The following is a 22,216-nucleotide window of genomic DNA, read 5'->3' as shown; positions in this document are numbered from 1 at the left end:
GAAATCAGTCTAGCAGTTCCTCAGAAAACTGGGCATGACACTTCTGGAGCACCCGGCTATACTACTCCTGGGCATATACCCAGAGGATTCCCCTGCACACAATAAGGACACATGCTCCCCTATGTTCATAGCAGCCTTATTTATAATAGCCAGAAGCTGAAAAGAACCCAGATGTCCCTAATGGAGGAATGGATACAGAAAATGTGGTATATTTCCACAATGGAATACTACTCAGTAATTAAAAACAATGAATTCATTAAATTTTTAAGCAAATTGTTGGAACTAGGAAATATCATCCTAAGTGAGGTAACCCAATCACAAAAGAATACACATGGAGTGCATTCACTGATAAGTGGATATTAATTAGCCCAGAAGCCCTGAATACCCAAGACATAGTTAGCATATCAAATGACTCCCATGAAGAAGTAAGGAGAGGGCCCTGATCCTGGATAGTCTTGATCCAGCATTGTAGGGGCGTACCAGGACAGAGAAAAGGGAGAGGGTGATTGGAGAATGGGTGGAGAGAAGAGGGCCTATGGAACATATGGGGAGGGGGAACTGGGAAAGGGGAAAAAAAGAAGTGGCATTATAAGTAAGTGTGACCTCATTGATCACTTGGGGAAGACTTTCAGGTCTCTGAAGCTCAATTCTGGCCAGTCTGGCCTAGTCTTCCCTCCTTCTGTCTCCCATTCTGGATGGAGAACTTGCCCATCATCAAGTCTGTTTTCAGGCTACTATGTTTCCTCCCAAGATGATAACTGGCAAAGCCTCTGATCTGTAAGCCAGCCCCAATTAAAGGTTTTCCTTTATAAGATTTGCCATGGTCATGGTGTCTCTTCACACCAATAAACCCCTAATTAAGATGGTCTTATTCAGCACCAGATCCTGCATGCTACAATAATGACCTACCTAAACTAGATGTGTCTAGTGATATGGTATTAGCATGGCTATTACTGGACTAACCAGATAATTTCTGACTGAATCTGTGGCTAGTGTCTCAAGAAGGAATCCATGCCTGGCCTTGTAAATCTGGTCAAATCGGCTTTAGACATCATAGGCCTTATAGGATAACCTTCTTTAACTCTTTTGCTAAAGTTTCATTTGGCCAACTAGACTTTTAAATATGTATATTTATATTCATAGAGTTATGCTATACTTTTGTCAGTGAAGCTTCTTTTGTAGTAGGCACTGGTTAATGCAAAATCAGAACTACGCAAGTTCTGAATGAGTGATTTTAAGTCCTCAGCCTAAGACATCCTTCCCTTTGGGTGCAGGGGACATGCCATATAGGAAGAAACAGAAGGTTAAGTACTAGAAGATATGGAGGAATGCTTTAAAATGCTCTTTGCTGTGTATAACATGTTTTCTGCCTTATGAGCTACTATAAGTAGCCACAAAATGACTATACAAAATTTTTCCAATATTTACTGGAATATTCCAGCATTGGTAGGAGAGGAGTTACTCCTAATATGGAGATCTTGGCAGGCTATGGGTGCTGAGAACAGGAGAGTTACTTTTCTTTGGGTGTTTGAAAACTGATACATTGTCAAGCCATATTAGATGGCCCCACCCATGATCATATAAGCAGCACTACTTGGACTTGATGGGTGGTGTTAAAGACAGGACCAATAAAAAACCATTGTGAAATAGGAAGGGATATCTATTGCAAAACACATATCAAGGAAAAGGGGGGTGGGTAGACATGATTAAACTACATTGTACATATAATATTTGAAATTTCAAAGTAATAAAATATATTAAATGAAAATAAACCTCAAAAATCTAATGATTCTTTCTTAAAATTATGCCATTAAACTGCATGCACACTATATCAGAATCACTTTTCTAGAAAGTGAGGACAAAGAAGCCTCACTTATAATAGGCGAAAATTGGAGTCTATATAGCATCTGTTCACATACATAGTTGTGAATATATGCAATGGACTTTCTTTACACACAAAGATTAATGGACACAAGCAACACAAATGAACAAGCAAAAAGCACCTACAGAAAGTTACTTCAAAGAAGTTAGATATAAAGGACCCATGGAATCTTTAATTTTAATGCCCCTTAATGCTGGCTATGTAACTTCTGAAATTTCCCAAGACATTAGGTGTTGAGGAAATACTGTCAGGTCTGCACAAATCCGGACAGGACCATGTAATTGCTTTGTACTTCCCTGGAATGAAACTTGTGTGGCTCCTCTTCTGACATATTGTGTACTCTAAGGACTCACAAAAAAGTTTTTCCACCAACTCCTCATAATTACTTCTGTGGATTTGCTGTCTTAATCTGCATGTCTTCATCACAGGCAATTGAAGCAAAGCTATTGATGCAGATGTTGTCATGAACCTAGAGTTGAAAGTCACAGGTCCTGTGAGGAAGAAAACCAAGAATAATAAATCTGTAAGTGAGGGACCAGAGTCTCATCTCAACAAGATAAAGTCTATGCCTTAGTACAGTGCTATTCAACTGTTGTTTCACAGAGCACACAGTAAGTACATTTTCTCTTTATACCAAGTGATCAGAGCATCTACAGGTGGAAGGAAATATGGGAGAGTCACTATTGCTAATTAGTGAAGTGAAAGCCTCAAAAGGTTTTCATATAGAATAGGAGCTATTTCCTACAGACAAAGGATAGACTATCTCCTGTCTTTCCCACTCTACAAACCAATGCCTTGCACAAGCTCCAGAGTTTCTTCCTATATTGTGATACTTCCCTACATTCATTTATGTACAAGCTGTGTGTGGGTAAACAAAAACATCCACATAGATATAGATAGATAGATAGATAGATAGATAGATAGATAGATAGATGATAGGTAGATAGGAACAGATGAGATGATAAATAATGTAGTAGTAATGTGGATACGCATGTGGTGCTTGGTGTCTTCCTGTATCTCCATCTGCATTATTTCTTGAAGGAAGGTCTCTGTCTGAATTGTGTGTGTGTGTGTGTGTGTGTGTGTGTGTGTGTGTGTGTATCTATGCTTGTGGCCAGAAACACTCAGCAATGATATTTAGGTTTTGTAATCTAAACTCAGATGCTGATCTTGCCCTAAGCATTCTTATTTATAGAGCCATCAATCCCATATCCACATTATCATTTAAGGCATAAAATTCTGCTCCTTTTCTTCTCTCATATTGGAAAAAATACTAATCCTTCTTTTAGGATTTATTCTTATTATTTTAAATAACATTTCTTTGCACATATGTTTGCTTGTGGGTATGGATGTGCTGGATCCAGCAGAGCCCAGGGGTACCAGATTTTTCCTGGAGGTGGAGTTAGAGGCAGCTGTGAGCCATCATATGTGGATAATGTGAACAGAACCCAGAATCTCTAAAGAAGCAGCAAGGGCTCTCTTTTGATTTTTTTAATTAGATACTTGCTTAAGTTACATTTCAAACGGTATCCCCTATCCTCATTTCCCCTGCAAAAACCCCCTATATCATCCCCTTCCCCCTGCTCAACAACTGCCCTCTATGTTCCTGACCTGGCATTCCCTTACACTGGGGCATTGAGCCTTCACAGGAACCATGGCCTCTTCTCTCAGTGATGTCTGAAAAGTCCATCCTCTGCTACATATGTAGCTGGAGCCATGTTCTTCCATGTGTACTCTTTGCTTGGTAGTTTAGTCCCTGGGAGCTCTGGGGTACGAGTGGTACATATTATTGTTCCTCTTTTGGGGCTGCAAACCTCTTCAGCTCCCTGGGTCCTTTCTCTAGTTCCTCCACTGGGGACCCTATGCTCAATCTGTTGGTTGATTGGGAGCCATGGTCCTCCTTCTAAGAAGGACCAAAGAGTACACGCTTTGGTCTTCCCTCTTCTTGAGCTTCAAGTGGTCTGTTAATTGGATATTGTGTATCCCAAGCATTTTGCTAATATCTACTTATTAGCAAGTGCATACCATGTGTGTTCTTTTGTGATTGGGTTACCTCACTCAAGAGTATGTTTTCTAGTTCCATCAATTTGCCTAAGAATTTTGTGAATTTATTGTTTTTAATAGCTTAGTATACTCCATTGTTTAAATATACCACATTTTCTGTATCCATCACTCTGTTGAGGGGCACTTGGGCTCTTTCCATCTTCTGGCTATTATAAATAAGGCTGCTATGAACATAATAGAGCATGTGTCCTTATTACATGTTGGAGCATCTTCTGGATATATGCCCAGGAGTGGTATAGCTGGGTCCTCAGGTAGTGCTATGTTCAATTTTCTGAGGAACCACCAAACTGATTTCCATAGTGGTTTTACCAGCTTGCAATCCCACCAGCAATGGAAGAATGTTCCTTTCTCTACCTTCTTGCTAGCATCTGCTGTACCCTGAGTTTTTGATTTTAGACATTCTTACTGGCATGTGGTGGAATCTAAGGGTTGCTTTGATTTGCATTTCCTTATCTATTGCAAGTACTCTTATCTTTTGACTCATATCTTCAGCCCACAAGTTACAAATCAGAAAATCACAAGTATGTAAGCCAATAATGACCTCATAAAAACCTTTATGTAACTAAGAGAGATATTTTTCTTTAAGAAATAGATGCTTTAACTTAGACACTTCTGTGTGACTGAATGGACAGTGTGCTCAGTGAGCATCATGGCTCATACACAGTGATTGGCTGTTCTCTTTGCAGACAGAGCCAGAACTCCCATGTTTCCACAGAGAATTATTTCAGTTAATTTTGGAAAAATTGAGGCAATAAATACCTTCTGCATATGTTTGTGGGGTGGCAGGGGAAACATAGTTACTATTATCCTCAGCATCTCACTGTGAGATTAGTGAAGAAAAGTCTTGATTGAAATCCAAATGAGAAAGTTCACTGTTGACTGGTGTTGTTTTGACCATTCACAATGTAGTCTGAAACTTCAGAGATACTAGAACATGAGCACAGAGGTCAGGTAAAAAAAAGTGAGGTATAGTTCTGTCAATTTCAGAGCCTCAGAAACTACTACACCATCGACTGTAGAGAGTCAGGCTCAAGTGAGGAACACTGCAAATGGAGCAGGTCTACATGGAATTCTGGGAACTGCTGTTTCTGAGTCCTTCCCCTCTGTAAATCCACTGTGAGTACAGACAAGGCTTCTCAAACTCTTGATACTCAGATTGAGAGACATTTTTCTGCTTTTGCAAAATGAATTTTTAGAAACTTCTCCATTGAAGTATTTTAGTGTACATTTTCTCTTTTGGATATTAAGAAATAGATGCTTTAACTTAGACACTTCTGTGTGACTGAATGGACAGTGTGCTCAGTGAGCATCATGGCTCAAACACAGTGATTGGCTGAAATAATTTCTCATTTTTCCTCCACATTGCTGAAGAGATTTCATACTGAGGCTACTGACAAAGCATTTTGTGTGTACAGTTCCATTACCACTATATATCTTAACTTTGTTGAAGGAATTGATTATTACTCTTTAAGAAAGGAGTGAACCCAGCATTTATCATGAAATCTGACACATTGGAGCTGTCTTGTTTGAATACAGTGTCTATTACTTTATCTGATTTTCCAGCATTGTTCAACAGCCTGGCAGTTATCTCTTGTTTTATACATTGCTTTCAATTGTTCTCTTCCTACTTTATAACTGCCCTTAACCATAGAACTTTTATCAAACAAGTACATGACTTAATATAAACTTATATGAGTAGAAGAAAGGTAGAGAAAGCCACTAGAATTGTCTTCTGTTACAGAGACTATCAGAAACACCATTGTACACTGGAATCTCTTAATGCCCATGTATTCAAGGCACCATGATGAAGAGATACACTGTTAACTAGACTGGCCTATGACTTCTCAGAAGCCCTTATGAAAAAGAAAAAGGATCTAATTCTGTGTGGAAGATGGGACTTGGTCCCAGTCTGTAGCTGGGACCAGGGCATCAAAGGAGTAAACATAATTACCAGGAACTTGGTTTATCCCACTGAAAAATCTGGAGTTAACTGTCCAGGAACACTGTGTAGTGTTTATAAGGCCTTTGAGATAACCTGTGCTCCCCTTGTGCAACTTTGCTTTATAAGCTTCCTGCCAACATCATTCCATTTCTCCCTCCAAAATAGCATATAAGATGCTGTACCTTTAAAAGATAACTTTAATAAATTAATTTTTGAAAATAAGACAGAGATACATGACTTGTGTCCATTTGCATTTCCCTTGTGTTATAACATTATATCAACTTTGATAAAGTATGCTCTCTAGGATCAATATTACTGAAGTTCAAGTAGAGGATCCCTTACATTGTTTGATGAACTAGAAAGAATGCTTTTCCATCCCTGTGAAGTTAAATGAACATTTAAGTTGTATGCTATCTTCCTAGGACATTGAAAAACCTTATATATTCTCAGAAATCCATGTATACTAGAAGAGACTGAAATATCCACAGAGGAATCCCTTTAACAACCAATTTCATGTCAGCTTCTTTTCTTTACATATTTTTTATTTTTATTTACTTTATATCCCTCACTCACTTTCCAATCCTGCCTTTAAAATTCCCTCCTCCCATTACCCTTTCTTCTCAAAGAAGGTGCACTCCCATTGGATACCACCTCACCCTGGGCCAGCCAGTGTCAGAAAGTCTAGGCACATCCTCTCCCACTGAAGCCCAACCAGGTAGTCCAACTAGGGGTGAAAGGGATCTAGTGGCAGAGAACAGAGACTAAGACAGTCTCTGTATGGAGTATGAGCCAGCTCCTGCACACAACCTGGTTGGTGGCCCCGTCTCTGTGGTTTCCCCCATGGTCCCAGATTAGTTCTGCAGATGTTCTTGTTGTGTCCTTGACTCCTGTGACTTGTTCACTTTTATCCTCCATTCTTCCACAAGTAATGAGTGTTTCTTAGACTGGTTGGTCATACGTATAGTTTTTCACCGACTCAGTAATCATAATTCTTTGATGAATTCAATTATGAATCTTGCCATTACCAGCTTTTTGAATAGCTGATGGAAATATCTTTATTTATTCTTCTTTCTTCAGTCTTATATACTTCATTGACTCCTTAGAAAGTTTCAACTGTGCTGTGGTGAGCTGATATATTTATTTATTCATTTATTTATTTATTTATTTATTCATTCATTTATTTATTTATTATCTTATATATTGCATATCAACTGCAGTTTCCCTTCCTCACCTTCCACTAGCCTCCCCCATCTACTCACAAAAGAGCAGGCCTCCATACAATTTCACTCAAACAGGATATAATAAGATATATAGGACTGGGCACATACCCTCACTTCAAGACTGGACAAGGCAAGCCAGCAGGGGAAAAGGAATCCCATAAGTAAACAAAGGAATCTAGGATAGTTCCCACTCTCACTGTTAGGATTTCCACAAGAACACCAAGTTACTCAGCTGTAGATATATGGAGAAGACCTAAGTCAGAACCCTGCAGGTTTCCTGATCTCTCAATTTCCTGTGAGTCCTGGTCAGTTGATTCTGTGGGCCTGTTCCCAAGATGTGTTCCTGACTGTTCTAGTTCCCCTAATCCTCCCTGACCCTCCTCCACAGGACTCCCTAAACTCCAACTAATATTTGGTTGTGGGATTTTGCATCTGATCCCATCAGTTGCTGAATGAAGTCTCTTTGGCCTCTTTTAATGATTATAATACTCTCCAGTCCCAGGACATTGTGTAGGCAGGATAAATTTTATGTTTTGTATTATAAATTGAAAGTTTTATAGCTGGGTTGTGGTCTCAAAGCCTCACCTTGATGCCTGGCCTGTTTGCAGGAGATGGCCTGATCAGGTTCTGTATCCCTCACGACCATGACTGGGATCTTGGCTAGAGCTACTCTAGTATATCCCAAGGATTTTCCATTGCACTGTTTCCACCTGCACCCAAAATACCTACTAGTTCCAGTTATTTCCAGTACCATGCCCATCTCTGTACTTTTTAATAACCTGTCTGGATATAGGACAAAGCTTGCACAAGACCTCCTAATCCCACCTTCCTTATCTTCTGATCCCCTGGGCTTTCCTTCTCAGAACCATGTCAAGGAATAACACTTGCTAGCTCAGGGCAAAGATGTTCCTTAGCTGGTTAGGGACATGGACTTGGGTTGGCCTTCCTGTTTCAGAGATGTTAACATGAAACCTTCTGATTTTCATAATCTCTCTTTGGAGCCTTCTCCTTCCACCCTTTTATTCCCTCTTTATCTTTTAGAATTTGTTGGTGTTTTCTCAAATTCATAGTTGTGTAAACATTGATACAATTTCAACCCTACCCTTTGGAATACAATTACCCCCCTCTTTATCTTTAGCTGACTGTTAGATCCATATTGCTAACATTACATATGATTTCTTCACATTCCAGTGAGACTAACATTATAATGTGCATCAGCATGTCATTGTAATAACTCTGCATAGGGGAGGCTCCGCATTCAGATAGACACTTGGCATCTGATGACAATGGGTGGAAAATATGGCTAATATTTTCTAGCTGGGTGACCCAAAGTTACTTATAAACTTCTTATTTTATGTTTTCTGGGAAAACATCAGAGGCCTATATCAAGAAAGTATTTTGCTCTTTTTAAATTATGGATATATGAACATCAACTATTGTATTTTCTTAATAACATAATGCTAGTAAGGATTTTTTGTCAGATTCAAATTTTAATAATGTCCTACTATTTTTTTAATTTATGTCAGCCCATATTTTGCTTGCTTGCCTTCTTTTTCCTTACAAATTTTCCTGTCTCTGGGTATACTACTTAACTTCTATTTCTGTGTTTTAGTAGCATATTATAGAAATGAATTAAGTTGGCATAAATACACTCAATTCTTTCAGAAAATATAGAAATATCTTTTGGATATTAATTTAGAACAAAAGAATTTGAAGAACTCTGAAGACTATCAAGCGCTATAAGAAATATGAAAATGATGAGTCCTAATTTACAACCTTTACTTTACTCCCACATTTGATAACCTAAAATGGGTATGACCATGGAATTTTATCTTTATTGATTGGGTAACCAGTCAGAAAAGAGACATTTGGCCTGATGAGACAAGGATACAATGTAAGCTACAATAAATTAATACACGTTACTGTTTTCTTACTAGCTGTACTGATGTTGTTAAATTTGTTTACCTCAGGTAAAAAGAACATGATTTCTGAGAACGTGCCAATGGGGATTTTGTTCTTTTCTCAAACAGCTGTGGGGATCCTTGGCAATTGGTCAATTCTTCTTCATTATGTCATGTCTGTAATCACTGGAAAAAGATTGATGTCCAAAGACCAGATATTAAAGAATCTAACTCTAGCCAATGCCTTGGTTATTATCTCAAGAGCAATACCTCACATAATAGTACAACTTGGGTTGCAGTATCTCATGAATGACCTCTTATGTAAACTTATTCTCTATAGTAATCGAGTGTCTCGGGGTGTTTCCCTGCAGTGCACCTGCCTCTTGAATTGCTTCCAAGTAATCACAATCAACCTGAACCACTCCAGGTGGATGACACTTGCACACTCATTCTCCACGTACATGATTCAGTTCTGCTCTTTAAGCTGGCTTGTGCATCTCCTTTTAAACATCAGGGCAGCTATACATGTGATTGGACCAAACATTAACAAAAATTTCACCAGAAAAATCAAGTTGGGATACTGCTCTGCATTCCCCATTGGCAATACTGTAACTGTACTACATCTATTCTTGCTTTGTTTCACTGATGGTCTGTGTTTGAGTCTTATGGTCTGGGCCAGTGTCTCCATGGTGAGAATTCTCTATAGGCACAAGAGTCAGCTACAGTATATCCACAGTCCCCAGCATTCTCTCAGCCTGTCCCCTGAAGACAAAACCACAAAAATTATCTTGATGCTTGTGTGCACCTTTGTCTTCTCCTACTCAATGTCCTTCATACTAGTTATCTATACCGTTGCATTTGACAATCCAAGGCTGTGGCTAATAAACATATTTACATTCTTAGACACATACTTCCCTACATTTTTCCCCTTCATCCTTTTAAGTAATAACCAATCCACTCCCAAGAATTATTTACCCTGCTGTATCAGAAGGTAAGATAACATGTTCACTTGTGTGTTGTGATAAATTTAAATGGTCTCTCATTCATTATTGAACTTTAGACTCCCATTGCCAGGTCTTATTAAGCAAGTCCACCATGCAAATGAAGCACCATCTGCTGTTAAAGCTGTCATAATGTTGGTTAAATAATTTCACAATATTAAGATATCTTTTTGTTTTCATTTAAAATGCTCTTAAATTAGGGGTCATCATGTACTGAAAATTTTTTATACCTTCAGACATCCACATAGATTTTGAGGCATAAAAATCTGTGCGGGCACAGATTAAACTCTTGTCTCACTGTGGCAAGTGAATGATACAGAAAAGGAGCTTAGAAAAATCCAACTGCCTTGTATCTATTCATGTCTCTGATCTCACAGTCTGGCCCCATGGATGTACTTCAAGACACCTTTATGCGAAGAAGAATCAAGAGACACCTATTCCCAGTACCAGTACCCATTTTTTCTCAGAGTTCCACTTGAAGTCAGAGATTCCCCTAGCCATCCAAATCCTTCTGTGTACCATTGCCATCTGATACCCAATTGCTTGGAAGCTATTATTCAGTATGACAGTGTGAGACAATGCACAACTGTGGAGAGAAACCTCTACATTTCTACAAATATTTCTCCATATGTTGTACCATCCTATCCATGAGTAATGCTAACTTTGTCTCCACACTCTCTTTTCCCTGACATTGAAAAGATATGTTTAAAGTCTCTCAATAAATCATATTTTCTGCTAATTCTCATTCATTAATATATCCATATATTCCTTTATTCTTTATAGACGCCTAATCCTTATTCTGGACCAGATTATATTAGATAACATAATGGTAAATGTTGATATTCCACTTGACAGGATCTAGAATAATCTAAAAAACAAACATCTGGACATATCTTTGAGGGAGTTTCTAAGTTGGGATAATAGAAGTAGGAAGACTCAATCCAATTCTTCATAACAATTAGTCCATTTTTTTAAAAGTCCTGGGCTGAATACAATGAAAAAATTGAGAACCAGCATGCATCTGTCTTTGCTATCTGACTACAAATACAAAGAAATCTTGCTTCCTCCGCCTTTTGATTCGATGATTTCCTTGCAATAATAGACTGCACCTTCAAACTGCAAGCTAAAACAAGCCCTTCCCACCGGAAGTTGTTTTTCTTTTTGTCACAAAAATGAGAAAATTAACAAAGATAAATAATTAAATTGCTTCTTAAAGTACACTGATAAAATTATACAGGTCATCCCAATGGCTAGAGCTTAAATTCAATTGGAGTTAACTTCTGTGAATATTTTTTGTCTCTTCACATTGCTATGACATGGATACTATAATGCCTCCTGGCAGATAATGGAAAATAATGCAATTTTTTGAAGGCTGTCACAACTTAGGTTGGTTCCCCAGGTCCTACAACATTATCCAGTATGGGGTCAATATTTTTCTAACTTACATGAGTAAGACATGCTTAGAATTTCAGTTTTATATATCTATGAGAAAAAAAATCATAACCTAGAGAAGACAAATCTATTTTGTCCTCTGAAATAAAGAAAATAAGAATTTAAACAAGGATAGAGAACACTGAAATCAATGGCAATAAACAATTTTATTCAGTATAAAATTGAGAGATGTCCTACTATGATTTTTAAAATTTAAGTAGTTCTCATGATTTTTCCTTCTCCCACTTTTCCTTTATACTAATTTATGTTTCTGTGGAGAAAATGAAGCCTTTGTTTGTATCTAAATAGTTGGAGCATATGAATTGGATGGGTTATTGAGATTGTTTCCATGATTTCCCAAATAGCAGAACTCTATATAAGGTATCATTTAGAGAGGAATTTGTTAAAAATTTAAGACTGATTCTTATAGTGCTGCAGAACAATAATTAAGCCACTCTGCAGGGTGAGACAGGAGGGTTGCTCTGAATCTGAGGCAAATCTAAAAAAAAAAAAATAGTGAGCTTGAGGCTACTCTAGGTTACCTTATGAGGCCCAAGCTACTCAAAACAACAGAACAAAACAGAACATTTAAAATCACAATCACTACCAATATAGCCCTTTGTAGATTCAGAAATAAAAACAGACCTAGTTTTTTTTTTTTTTAAAGGAATTGGTATTGCCTTTGTTCTTTATAACCCTCTAGAACATGACAGAGAAGAAAAAAGCTGGTGCAAATGTGGAAGCTTCGTCTGTAATGGATAACTTTCACAGTATAGATGTGTTCTATTTATACTACTGGAGGGGCAAAGTAATCATCAAACATGCCCAGCAGTGACCCTGTACACTGTAGCAATGACAGCTCTGGCAGTACATGCCTACTTGTGTAATAGTGGCATAAACATAATGTGAACAACCAACCACATTTAGATTGGATTGCATGCTTAAACTCATTCTTGGCACCATTAAGGATATAAGAAAAAAACCTATTACTATTACTCTACTAAACCAACACAATATTAAACTGACTCCTTATAGCATGTGATATCCATAGGTTGCTGTATCTCTCAGTCCTCTTCAGATAAGCTTCTACTTGCAGCAAATGGTACCTGACTTGAAGACTCATAATAGTCAAAGTGCAGAGAAAAAAAAAAAAAACTGCATGAACCTTATAAAGAATCATCAAAACCAGGAGCTGGTTCCTTGAAAAAAATCAACAAGATAGATAAATCCTTAGCCAAACTAACCAAAGGGCACAGAGACAGTATCCAAATTTACAAAATTAGAAATGAAAAGGGAGATATAACAACAGAAACTGAGGAAATTCAAAAAAATCATCAGATCCTACTACAAAAGCCTGTACTCAACACAACTGGAGAATCTGGAGGAAATGGACAATTTCTTAGACAGATGCCAAAAACCAAAATTAAATCAGGATCAAATAGATCATCTAAACAGACCCATAACCCCTAAAGAAATAGAAGGGGTCATAGAAAGCCTTCCGACCAAAAAAGCACAGGACCAGATGGTTATGTGCAGAATTCTATCAGACCTTCAAAGAAGACTTAACATCAATACTCTTCAAACTATTCCACCAAATAGAAAGAGAAGGAACACTACCTAACTCTACGAAGCCACAATTACGCTGATACCAAAACCACACAAAGATCCAACTAAGAAAGAGAATATCAGGCCAGTTTCCCTTATGAATATTGATGCAAAAATAAACAATAAAATTCTTGCCCACCGAATCCAAGAACACATCAAAATAATCATCCATCATGATCAAGTAGTCTTCATCCCAGGGATGCAGGGATGGTTCAATATAAGGAAATCCATCAATGCAATCCACTATATAAACAAACTCAAAAAACCCCACGTGATCATTTCATTAGATGCTGAAAAAGCATTTGACAAAGTTCAGCATCCTTTCATGCTAAAAGTCTTGGAAAGGCCAGGAATTCAAGGCCCATATCTAAACATAGTAAAAGCAATATACACCAAACTGGTAGCCATCAAGCTAACTGGAGAGAGACTTGAAGCAATCCCACTAAAATCAGGGACTAGACAGGGCTGCCCCCTCTCTCCATATCTTTTCAATATAGTTCTTGAAGTTCTAACTAGAGCAATTAGACAACATAAGGCGGTCAAAAGGATACAAATTGGAAAGGAAGAAGTCAAACTATCACTATTTGCAGATGATATGATAATATACTTAAGTGACCAAAAATCTCTACCAGAGAACTACAACTGATAAACAACTTCAGCAAATGGCTGGTTACAAAATCAACTCAAGCAAATCAGTAGCTTGTCTATACTCAAAGGATAAGCACACTGAGAAAGAAATTAGGGAAATGACACCCTTCAAAATGGCCACAAACAGCATAAAGTAACTTAGGGTGACTCTAACCAAACAAGTGAAAGACCTATATAACAAGAACTTCAGATCTCTGAAGAAGGAAATTGAAGAAGACCTCTGAAAATGGAAAAATCTTCCATGCTCATGGACTGGCAGGATTAATATAGTTAAAATGGCCATCTTGGTTCTCGCATCGGCAGCACATATATACTAAAATTGGAACAATACAGAGAAGATTAGCATGGTCCTTGCGCAAGGATGACACGCAAATTCATGAAGCATTCCATATTTTTGAAAATGAAGACACAACATACCCAAATCTATGGGACACAATGAAAGCAGTGCTAAGAGGAAAATTCATAGCCCTGAGTGCCTCCAAAAAGAAAATGGAGAGAGCATACACTAACAGCTTAATGACACACCTGAAAGCCCTGGAACAAAAAGAAGCTATTTCACCCACGAGGAGTAGAAGAAAGGAAATCATCAAACTCAGGGCCAAAATCAATCAAGTAGAAACAAAGAGAACCATACAAAGAATCAACAAAACCAGGAGCTGGTTCTTTAAGAAAATCAACAAGATGGATAAACCCTTAGTCAAACTAATCAAAGGACACAGAGACAGTATCCAGATTAACAAACTTAGAAATGAAAAGGGAGATATAACAACAGAAACTGAGGAAATTCAAAAAATCATTAGATCCTACTACAAAAGCCTATACTCAACACAACTGGAGAATCTGGAGGAAATGGAGAATTTCCTAGACAGATATCCCACACTAAAACTAAATCAGGATCAAATAGATCAACGAAACAGTCCCAAGACACCTGAAGAAATAAAAAGGGTCATAGAAAATCTCCCAACCAAAAAAAGCATGGGACCAGATGGCTTCAGTGAGGAATTCTATCAGACCTTCACAGAAGACCTAACACCAATACTCTTCAAACTATTCCACAAAATAGAAACAGAAGGAACTCTACACAACTCGTTCTATGAAGCCACAATTACGCTGATACGAAAACCACACAAAGATCCAACAAAGAAAGAGAACTTCAGGCCAATTTCTCTTATGAATATTGATGCAAAAATACTTAATAAAATTCTTGCCAACTGAATCCAAGAACAAATTAAAACGATCATCCACCATGATCAAGTAGACTTCATCCCAGGGATGCAGGGATGGTTCAATATAAGGAAATCCATCAATGCTATCCACTACATAAACAAACTCAAAGAAAAAAAAAACATATGATCATCTCATTAGATGCAGAAAAAGTATTTGACAAAATTCAGCATCCTTTCATGCTAAAAGTCTTGGAAAGAACAGGAATTCAAGGCCCATACCTAAACATCATTAAAGCAATATACAGCAAACCGGTAGCCAACATCAAACTAAATGGAGAGAAACTTGAAGCAATCCCACTAAAATCAGGGACTAGACAAGGCTGTCCTCTCTCTCCATATCTTTTCAATATTGTACTTGAAGTTCTAGCTAGAGCAATTAGACAACATAAGGAGGTCAAGGGGATACAAATTGGAAAGGAAGAAGTCAAATTATCACTATTTGCCGATGACATGATAGTCTACTTAAGTGACCCGAAAACCTCCACCAGAAAACTCCTACAGCTGATAAACAACTTCAGCAAGGTGGCTGGTTATAAAAACAACTCAAGCAAATCAGTTGCCTTCCTATACTCAAAGGATGAGCAGGCTGATAAAGAAGTTAGGGAAATGACACCCTTCACAATAGCAACAAACAATATAAAGTATCTTGGTATGACTCTAACCAAACAAGTGAAATATCTATATGACAAGAGCTTCAGGTCTCTGAAGAAGGAGATTGAAGAAGACCTCAGAAAATGGAAAAATCTGCCATGCTCATGGATCGGCAGGATTAATATAGTTAAAATGGCCATCTTGCCAAAAGCAATATACAGATTCAATGCAATCCCCATCAAAATCCCAACTCATTTCTTCACAGAGATAGATAAAGCAATTCTCAAATTCATCTGGAATAACAAAAAACCCAGGATAGCTAAAACTCTTCTCAACAACAAAAGAAATTTTGGGGGAATCCGTTTCCCTGACTTCAAGGAATACTACAGAGCAATAGTATTAAAAATTACATGGTATTGGCGCAGTGACAGACAAGTGGACCAATGGAATAGAATTGAAGATCCAGAAATGAACCCACACACCTCTGGTCACTTGATCTTCGACAAAGGAGCCAAAAACATGCAGTGGAAAAAAGATAGCCTTTTCAACAAATGATGCTGGTTCAATTGGAGGTCAGCATGCAGAAGAATGCGAATTGATCCATTCTTATCTCCATGTATTAAACTTCACTCCAAGTGGATCAAGGACCTCCATGTAAAACCAGACACACTGAAACTAATAGAAAAGAAACTGGGGAAGACACTAGAGGACATGGGCACGGGGGGAAAGTTCCTGAACAGATCCGCAATAGCTTATGCTCTAAGATCAAGAATTGACAAATGGGACCTCATAAAATTACAAAGTTTCTGTAAGACAAAGGACACTGTCAATAGGACAAAACAGCAACCAACAAAATTGGAAAAGATTTTTACCAACCCTACATCCCACAGAGGGCCAATATCCAATATATACAAAGGACTCAAGAAGTTAGACTCCAGAGACCCAAATAGCCATATTAAAAAGTGGTGTACAGAACTAAACAAAGAATTTTCACCTGAAGAAATTCGGATGGCTGAGAGGCACCTGAAGAAGTGCTCAACCTCATTAGTCATTAGGGAAATGCAGATCAAAACAACCCTGAGATTTCACCTTACACCAGTCAGAATGGCTAAGGTCAAAAACTCAGGAGACAGCAGGTTGGCCAGGATGCGGAGAAAGAGGAACATTCCTCCACTGCTGGTGGGGCTGTAAGATGGTACAACCACTGTGGAAATCAGTCTGGAGGTTCCTCAGAAAACTGGACATGAGACTTCCAGAGGACCCTGCTATACCTCTCCTGGGCATATACCCAAAGGATTCCCCGGCATGCAATAAAGACACATGCTCCATTATATTCATAGCAGCCTTATTTATAAGAGCCAGAAGCTGGAAAGAACCCAGATGCCCCTCAAAGGAGGAATGGATACAGAAAATGTGGAATATTTACACAATGGAATACTACTCAGCAATTAGAAACAATGAATTCCCAAAATTTTTGGGCAAATGGTTTGATCTGGAAAATATCATCCTAAGTGAGGTAACCCAATCACAAAAGAATACACATGGAATGCAATCTCTGATAAGTGGATATTAATTAGCCCAGAAGCCCTGAATACCCAAGGCACAAATTGCATAACAAATGACTCCCATGAAGAAGTATGGAGAGGGTCCTGATCCTGGAAAGGATTGATCTAGCATGGGAAGGGAATATAAGGACAGAGAAAAAGGAGGGAGGTGATTGGAGAAGGGATGGAGAGAAGAAGGTTTATGGGACATATGGGGAGGGGGGATCCGGGAAAGGGGAAATCATTTGGAATGTAAACAAAGAATATAGAAAATAAAAATATTAAAAAAATTACAAAGTTTCTGTAAGGCAAAGGACACTGTATAAAGGATAAATCAGCAACCAACAAATTGGGAAAAGATATTCACCAACCCTCCATCTGATAGAGGGCTAATATCCAATATATTCAAAGAACTCAAGAAGTTGGACCCCAGAGAACCAAATAACCCTATTAAAAATGGGGTACAGATCTAAACAAAGAATTCTCACCTGAAGAAATTCGGTTGGCTGAGAGGCACCTTAAGAAGTTCTCAACATCATTAGTCATTAGGGAAATGCAAATCAAAAATTGATCCATTCTTATCTCCGTGTACTAAGCTGAAGTCCAAGTGGATCAAGGACCTCCACATACAACTAGACACACTGAAACTCATAGAAAAGAAACTGCGGGAGAGTCTTGAACACATGGGCACAGGGGAAAATTCCCTGAACAAAACATCTTATGCCTTAAGATCAAGAATTGTAAAATGGGACCTCAGAAAATTACAAAGTTTCTGTAAGACAAAGGACACTGTCAATAGGACAAAACAGCAACCAACAAAATTGGAAAAGATTTTTACCAACCCTACATCCCACAGAGGGCCAATATCCAATATATACAAAGGACTCAAGAAGTTAGACTCCAGAGACCCAAATAGCCATATTAAAAAGTGGTGTACAGAACTAAACAAAGAATTTTCACCTGAGCAATATCAATTGGCTGAGAAGCATGTAAAGAAATGTTCAACATCCTTAGTCATCAGGGAAATGCAAATCAAAACATCCCTGAGATTTTACCTCACACCTGTCAGAATGACTAAGATAAAAAAACTCAGGAGACAGTAGGTGCTGGAGAGGATGTGGAGAAAGAGGAACACTCCTCCACTGCTGGTGGGATTGCAAGCTGATACAACCACTCTGGAAATCAGTTTTGCAGTTCCTCAGAAAACTGGGCATAATATTATCAGACGACCCTTCTATGCCTCTCCTGGGCATATACCCAGAGGATTCCCCAGCAAGTAATAAGGACACATGCTCCACTATGATCACTGCAGCCCTATTTATAAAAGCCAGAAGATGGAAAGATCCCAGATGTCCCTCAACTGAGGAATGGATACAGAAAATGTGGTACACACACACACACACACACACACACACACACACAATGAAGTACTATTCGGCCATTAAAAAACAATTCATAAAATTCTTAGTCAAATGAATGGAAGTGGAAAATATTAACCATGAGTGAGGTAATCCAATCAGCAATGAACACTCATGGTATGCACTCACTGATAAGTGGGTATTAGCCCAGAAGCTTGGAATACCCAAGGCATGTTTCACATATTAAATGATGCCCCAAAAGGAGGAAGAACAAAGTATGGCTAATAGGGTTCATTGTAGCAAGGGGGAAAACACCCACAGAAGAAGATACAGAGACAAAATATGGAGCAGAGTCTGAGGTAAAGACCACCGAAATACTATCCCACCCACAGTTCCATCCTATATATTGTTACAAAACCCAGACACTATTGTGGATGCCCACAAGTGCTAGCTTACAGGAGCTGGATATAGCTACCACCTGGGAGGCTCTCCTAGTGCATGACAAATACAGAGTGGAACACTCCCTGCCAGCCATTGAACTGAGCACAAGGTCTGCAATGGGGGAGCTAGAGAAAGGACTCAAGGAGCTGAAGGGGTTTGCAGCACCATAGGAGGAACAATGATATGCATCACTCAGTAATTCCTGAGCTCCCAGGGACAAAACCATCAACCAAAGAGTACACACGGAGTTACCCATGGCTCCTGACACATCAGCAGCAGAGGATGGTCTTGTTAGACACCAATGGCAGGAGAGGCTTTTGGTTAAGGAATGACTTTATGCCATCATGTATAAGAATACCAGGACAGGGAAGCAGGGGAGGGTTTATTGGTGAAGAGGAGATGGCTTATGGGATTTTCAGGGGAAGGGGGAACCAGGAAAGGGGTCAACATTTGAACTGTAAATAAAGAATATATCTAATTAAAAAAAGAACAAATTATGGTTATTGGAGTACTTTAAAATGATCCTGAATTTTTTTAATGTCACACATGGATGCAATGCACTTAGATTGTATTCACCCATTTGGCAGTCTTCCTACCTTCTATAGATCTATCTCTACATTCATAACTTCTCCAAACTTCATACACTGTATTTTCTATTGCCCATCACAAGTTCTGGTATATGTATATTCAAAGATGTGTAAGGTTATTTGGTGCTTGGCACATCTCCTAGGTTCAAACATTTATGAAACACTTCCTCTCTATTCCCAGAAGCCATGAGCTGTCAATGGCTCCTCAGTTAAGGCTGGAGTGTCAGGAAATCCCTCCCTCATAATAGAAAGTTGACTGGTCCACTGTTGTGTGTTTGTTTTATGTAGACAACCACAAATGTTGTGAGTTTATGAGTGCAGCAGTCCTGACATATCCAGTAGATATAGTTTTTGTCTGATCCTCTCTCACATCTTGCTCCCTGAAAATTTCCACTGTGTTTGCCATGATGTTACTGAGCCTTTAGGGAGAGGCATGATATAGAGATACCATGTATGACTGGACATTACAGAGTGACTCATTCTCTGCAATTTGGTCAGTGTGATAACCACCTTGACAGCACACTGAAATTTCTCTTATGAGTTCTGAGTGTTGCACTAATTGAGCTGTAGTTATAAAAATTTGGAGTAATGTGAAACTATGTCCATTTGTGAAAATAGTGCCATTTATGATGCTTGGGAGGTCCCCAACCATGAATTCCTGCCTGAATTTGTAACACTAGGTGTTGTGTAGAACAGTGATTCTCAATCTTTGGGCCACAAATATTTGTGAAGCTATATTTCATATCTTAGTAAGCTGCACTCATAAACTTATTTTTATTGCCACAATTCTAATTTTTCTATGGAGCAGTGACTCAGGTCCTAAGACCATTGGAAATAAGTGTTTTCCAACAGTTACAAGTCACTAGTTGAAAACTGTTACAATAAAACAAGCACCATATCCAAACAGAAAGTGACTGCTTATGCAATAATACTTGTGCTACCAATGTGACAATAAGAGTATTTTATTTACTAGGACAGCTAATATTGTAGGTCACAGTATTCGTAGCTGACTAATACTATTAAGGAATTCCTTCTTCCAAAATCTTGAATGCATCTCATGTGGTATGGAATAAACCCAGCAAGGATGAAACATCTGGCTAATATGAATTTGATTTGTCATATCTCATGTTCAAAGCATGTGTTGTCTTCAGCAAGAGGAGCTTACCATAAATTTCTGGTTGGTAACTAAGAGCACAGGCAATAGTCTGTATTATTTGGGGTGTCTCCAAAAACTCAAGGGAGACGTCTTACACATTGCTTATTAGGTGGCAAGTTCTGGCTCCTAAGATGAACATAATATTCCGTGTAGCATAACCCAAAAGAAACACTCGTGCATTCACAGGCCTATGGCATTTTCATGGACTTTTAGTGTTAGTTATCCTTCCCCACAGCCCCACCCCTGGTCCATCCTTATCCATTTCCCTGATGATATAATGAAATTCAGTTTCCTGGAATGGTTAAAATGTATCATGATCATAAATGTTTGGGGGTTTCCATAAACAGAAATATATATGAGTATGTATGTATGTATGTATGTATGTATGTATGTATGTATGTGTGTGTGTTTGTATGTACATATGTATCCTTGTTGTTTCTTTATGGGAATTCTTCCACAAATTGTGGTATATATGAATTTATCTTCCTATGATTAATTATGCATTTTAAAGTTGGCATTATTGTGCCATTTTGACCCAAAAATATAGACTTTTATTAAAAGATTGATTTTATAGTTAAAAATCATATGTAGGAATGTCAAACTGACAATATGTACTTGGGATTGTTAGCCTTCATTGTCCTTATGACTATGAAGATATTCCAGTGAGGTTCAATTGACGGCAGAAGAGCCAATTTGAATCATGCCACTACTGGTGTAGAGGATTAATAAATAACCCTACACCCATAAATGAGAAGTAACAGACAATGCCTTGGAGCTAGAGAGCTGGATCGCCTTTTAAAAGCATGTGATGATCTTGCAAAAGAACTGAGTATAGTTCCCAGCAAATTCACTGTGGTTCACCACTTACTGTAGCTACATTTCCAAAGGATCCAACACACTCTTCTTGCCTCTGTGGGAAGTAGGCGTGCATGCTGAGTATATACATATATTATGCACACTGACATACACAACGTTTTAAACATTTAAAGTTTTACAATTTTATCAAAATGTTTTGGAAATGGAGAGAATTCTTGGTACTTAAGAGCACTGACTGCCCAAGTGTTATTTCCACATCAATGGCGGTGCAAATCTATTGCTTACTAATATCTTAAATGGTACAATGCCTGGATATTAACTCTTCAGTTATTTTTCACATGTTGTAAACAAACATGCATGCAAGAAAAATAACCATTTATAAAAAAATAAAAATGATGTTGTACACAAGAAGACACACACACACGCACAACACACACACAGAGACACACACACAGCACATATCAAAACAAAACAAAGCAAGCATATATCTTTCCTGAGCCATAAGATAATATCTAGTTGCCCCACAGTATTTAATTTTTCATGTTCACCTTACTTTGACAATTAACACATACCATTTTGTATAATATAATAATCCTGTAGATATGTTCAAAAATTGTTCAACATTTGATAGTAAAACTTCGTGGAATTACCATGATAAAACAACTAGTCTACATAATAAAGACATCAGTTATAGAAAGATTTATATTTTCAAAATGCTGTGCTAACATTGCACAACATACAAAATCTTATGCCAGTGTACAAAAAAGACAGACAATGAATTCTCATGTTTTTCTTTGAGAAAG

General features: G+C 38.1%; 1 protein-coding gene and 1 non-coding gene across 2 annotated transcripts; both read left to right on the top strand.

Annotated features, from left to right (window-relative positions):
* The first annotated feature begins 9,053 nt into the window (after positions 1–9,053).
* On the top strand, positions 9,054–10,004 carry LOC127669448 (vomeronasal type-1 receptor 4-like). The gene has a single exon (XM_052163387.1). It carries the CDS (start codon positions 9,054–9,056, stop codon positions 10,002–10,004), a length of 951 nt encoding a protein of 316 aa, XP_052019347.1.
* A 3,977-nt stretch (positions 10,005–13,981) lies between these two features.
* Positions 13,982–14,090, top strand: LOC127670310 (U6 spliceosomal RNA). The gene has a single exon (XR_007974524.1). It is a non-coding gene; the product is annotated as a U6 spliceosomal RNA (small nuclear RNA).
* Positions 14,091–22,216: the final 8,126 nt, after the last annotated feature.

The sequence above is a fragment of the Apodemus sylvaticus genome, chromosome 19 (assembly GCF_947179515.1).
Source record: "Apodemus sylvaticus chromosome 19, mApoSyl1.1, whole genome shotgun sequence".
NCBI classification, from domain to species: Eukaryota; Metazoa; Chordata; class Mammalia; order Rodentia; family Muridae; genus Apodemus; species Apodemus sylvaticus.
Note: the sequence above shows the minus strand (reverse complement) of the source record. Positions and strands in the feature narration are given on the sequence as shown.

Excerpts from the sequence above, each read along its gene's own strand:
- LOC127669448 (XM_052163387.1), top strand. The coding sequence starts at position 9,054 with ATGTTGTTAAATTTGTTTACCTCAGGTAAAAAGAACATGATTTCTGAG.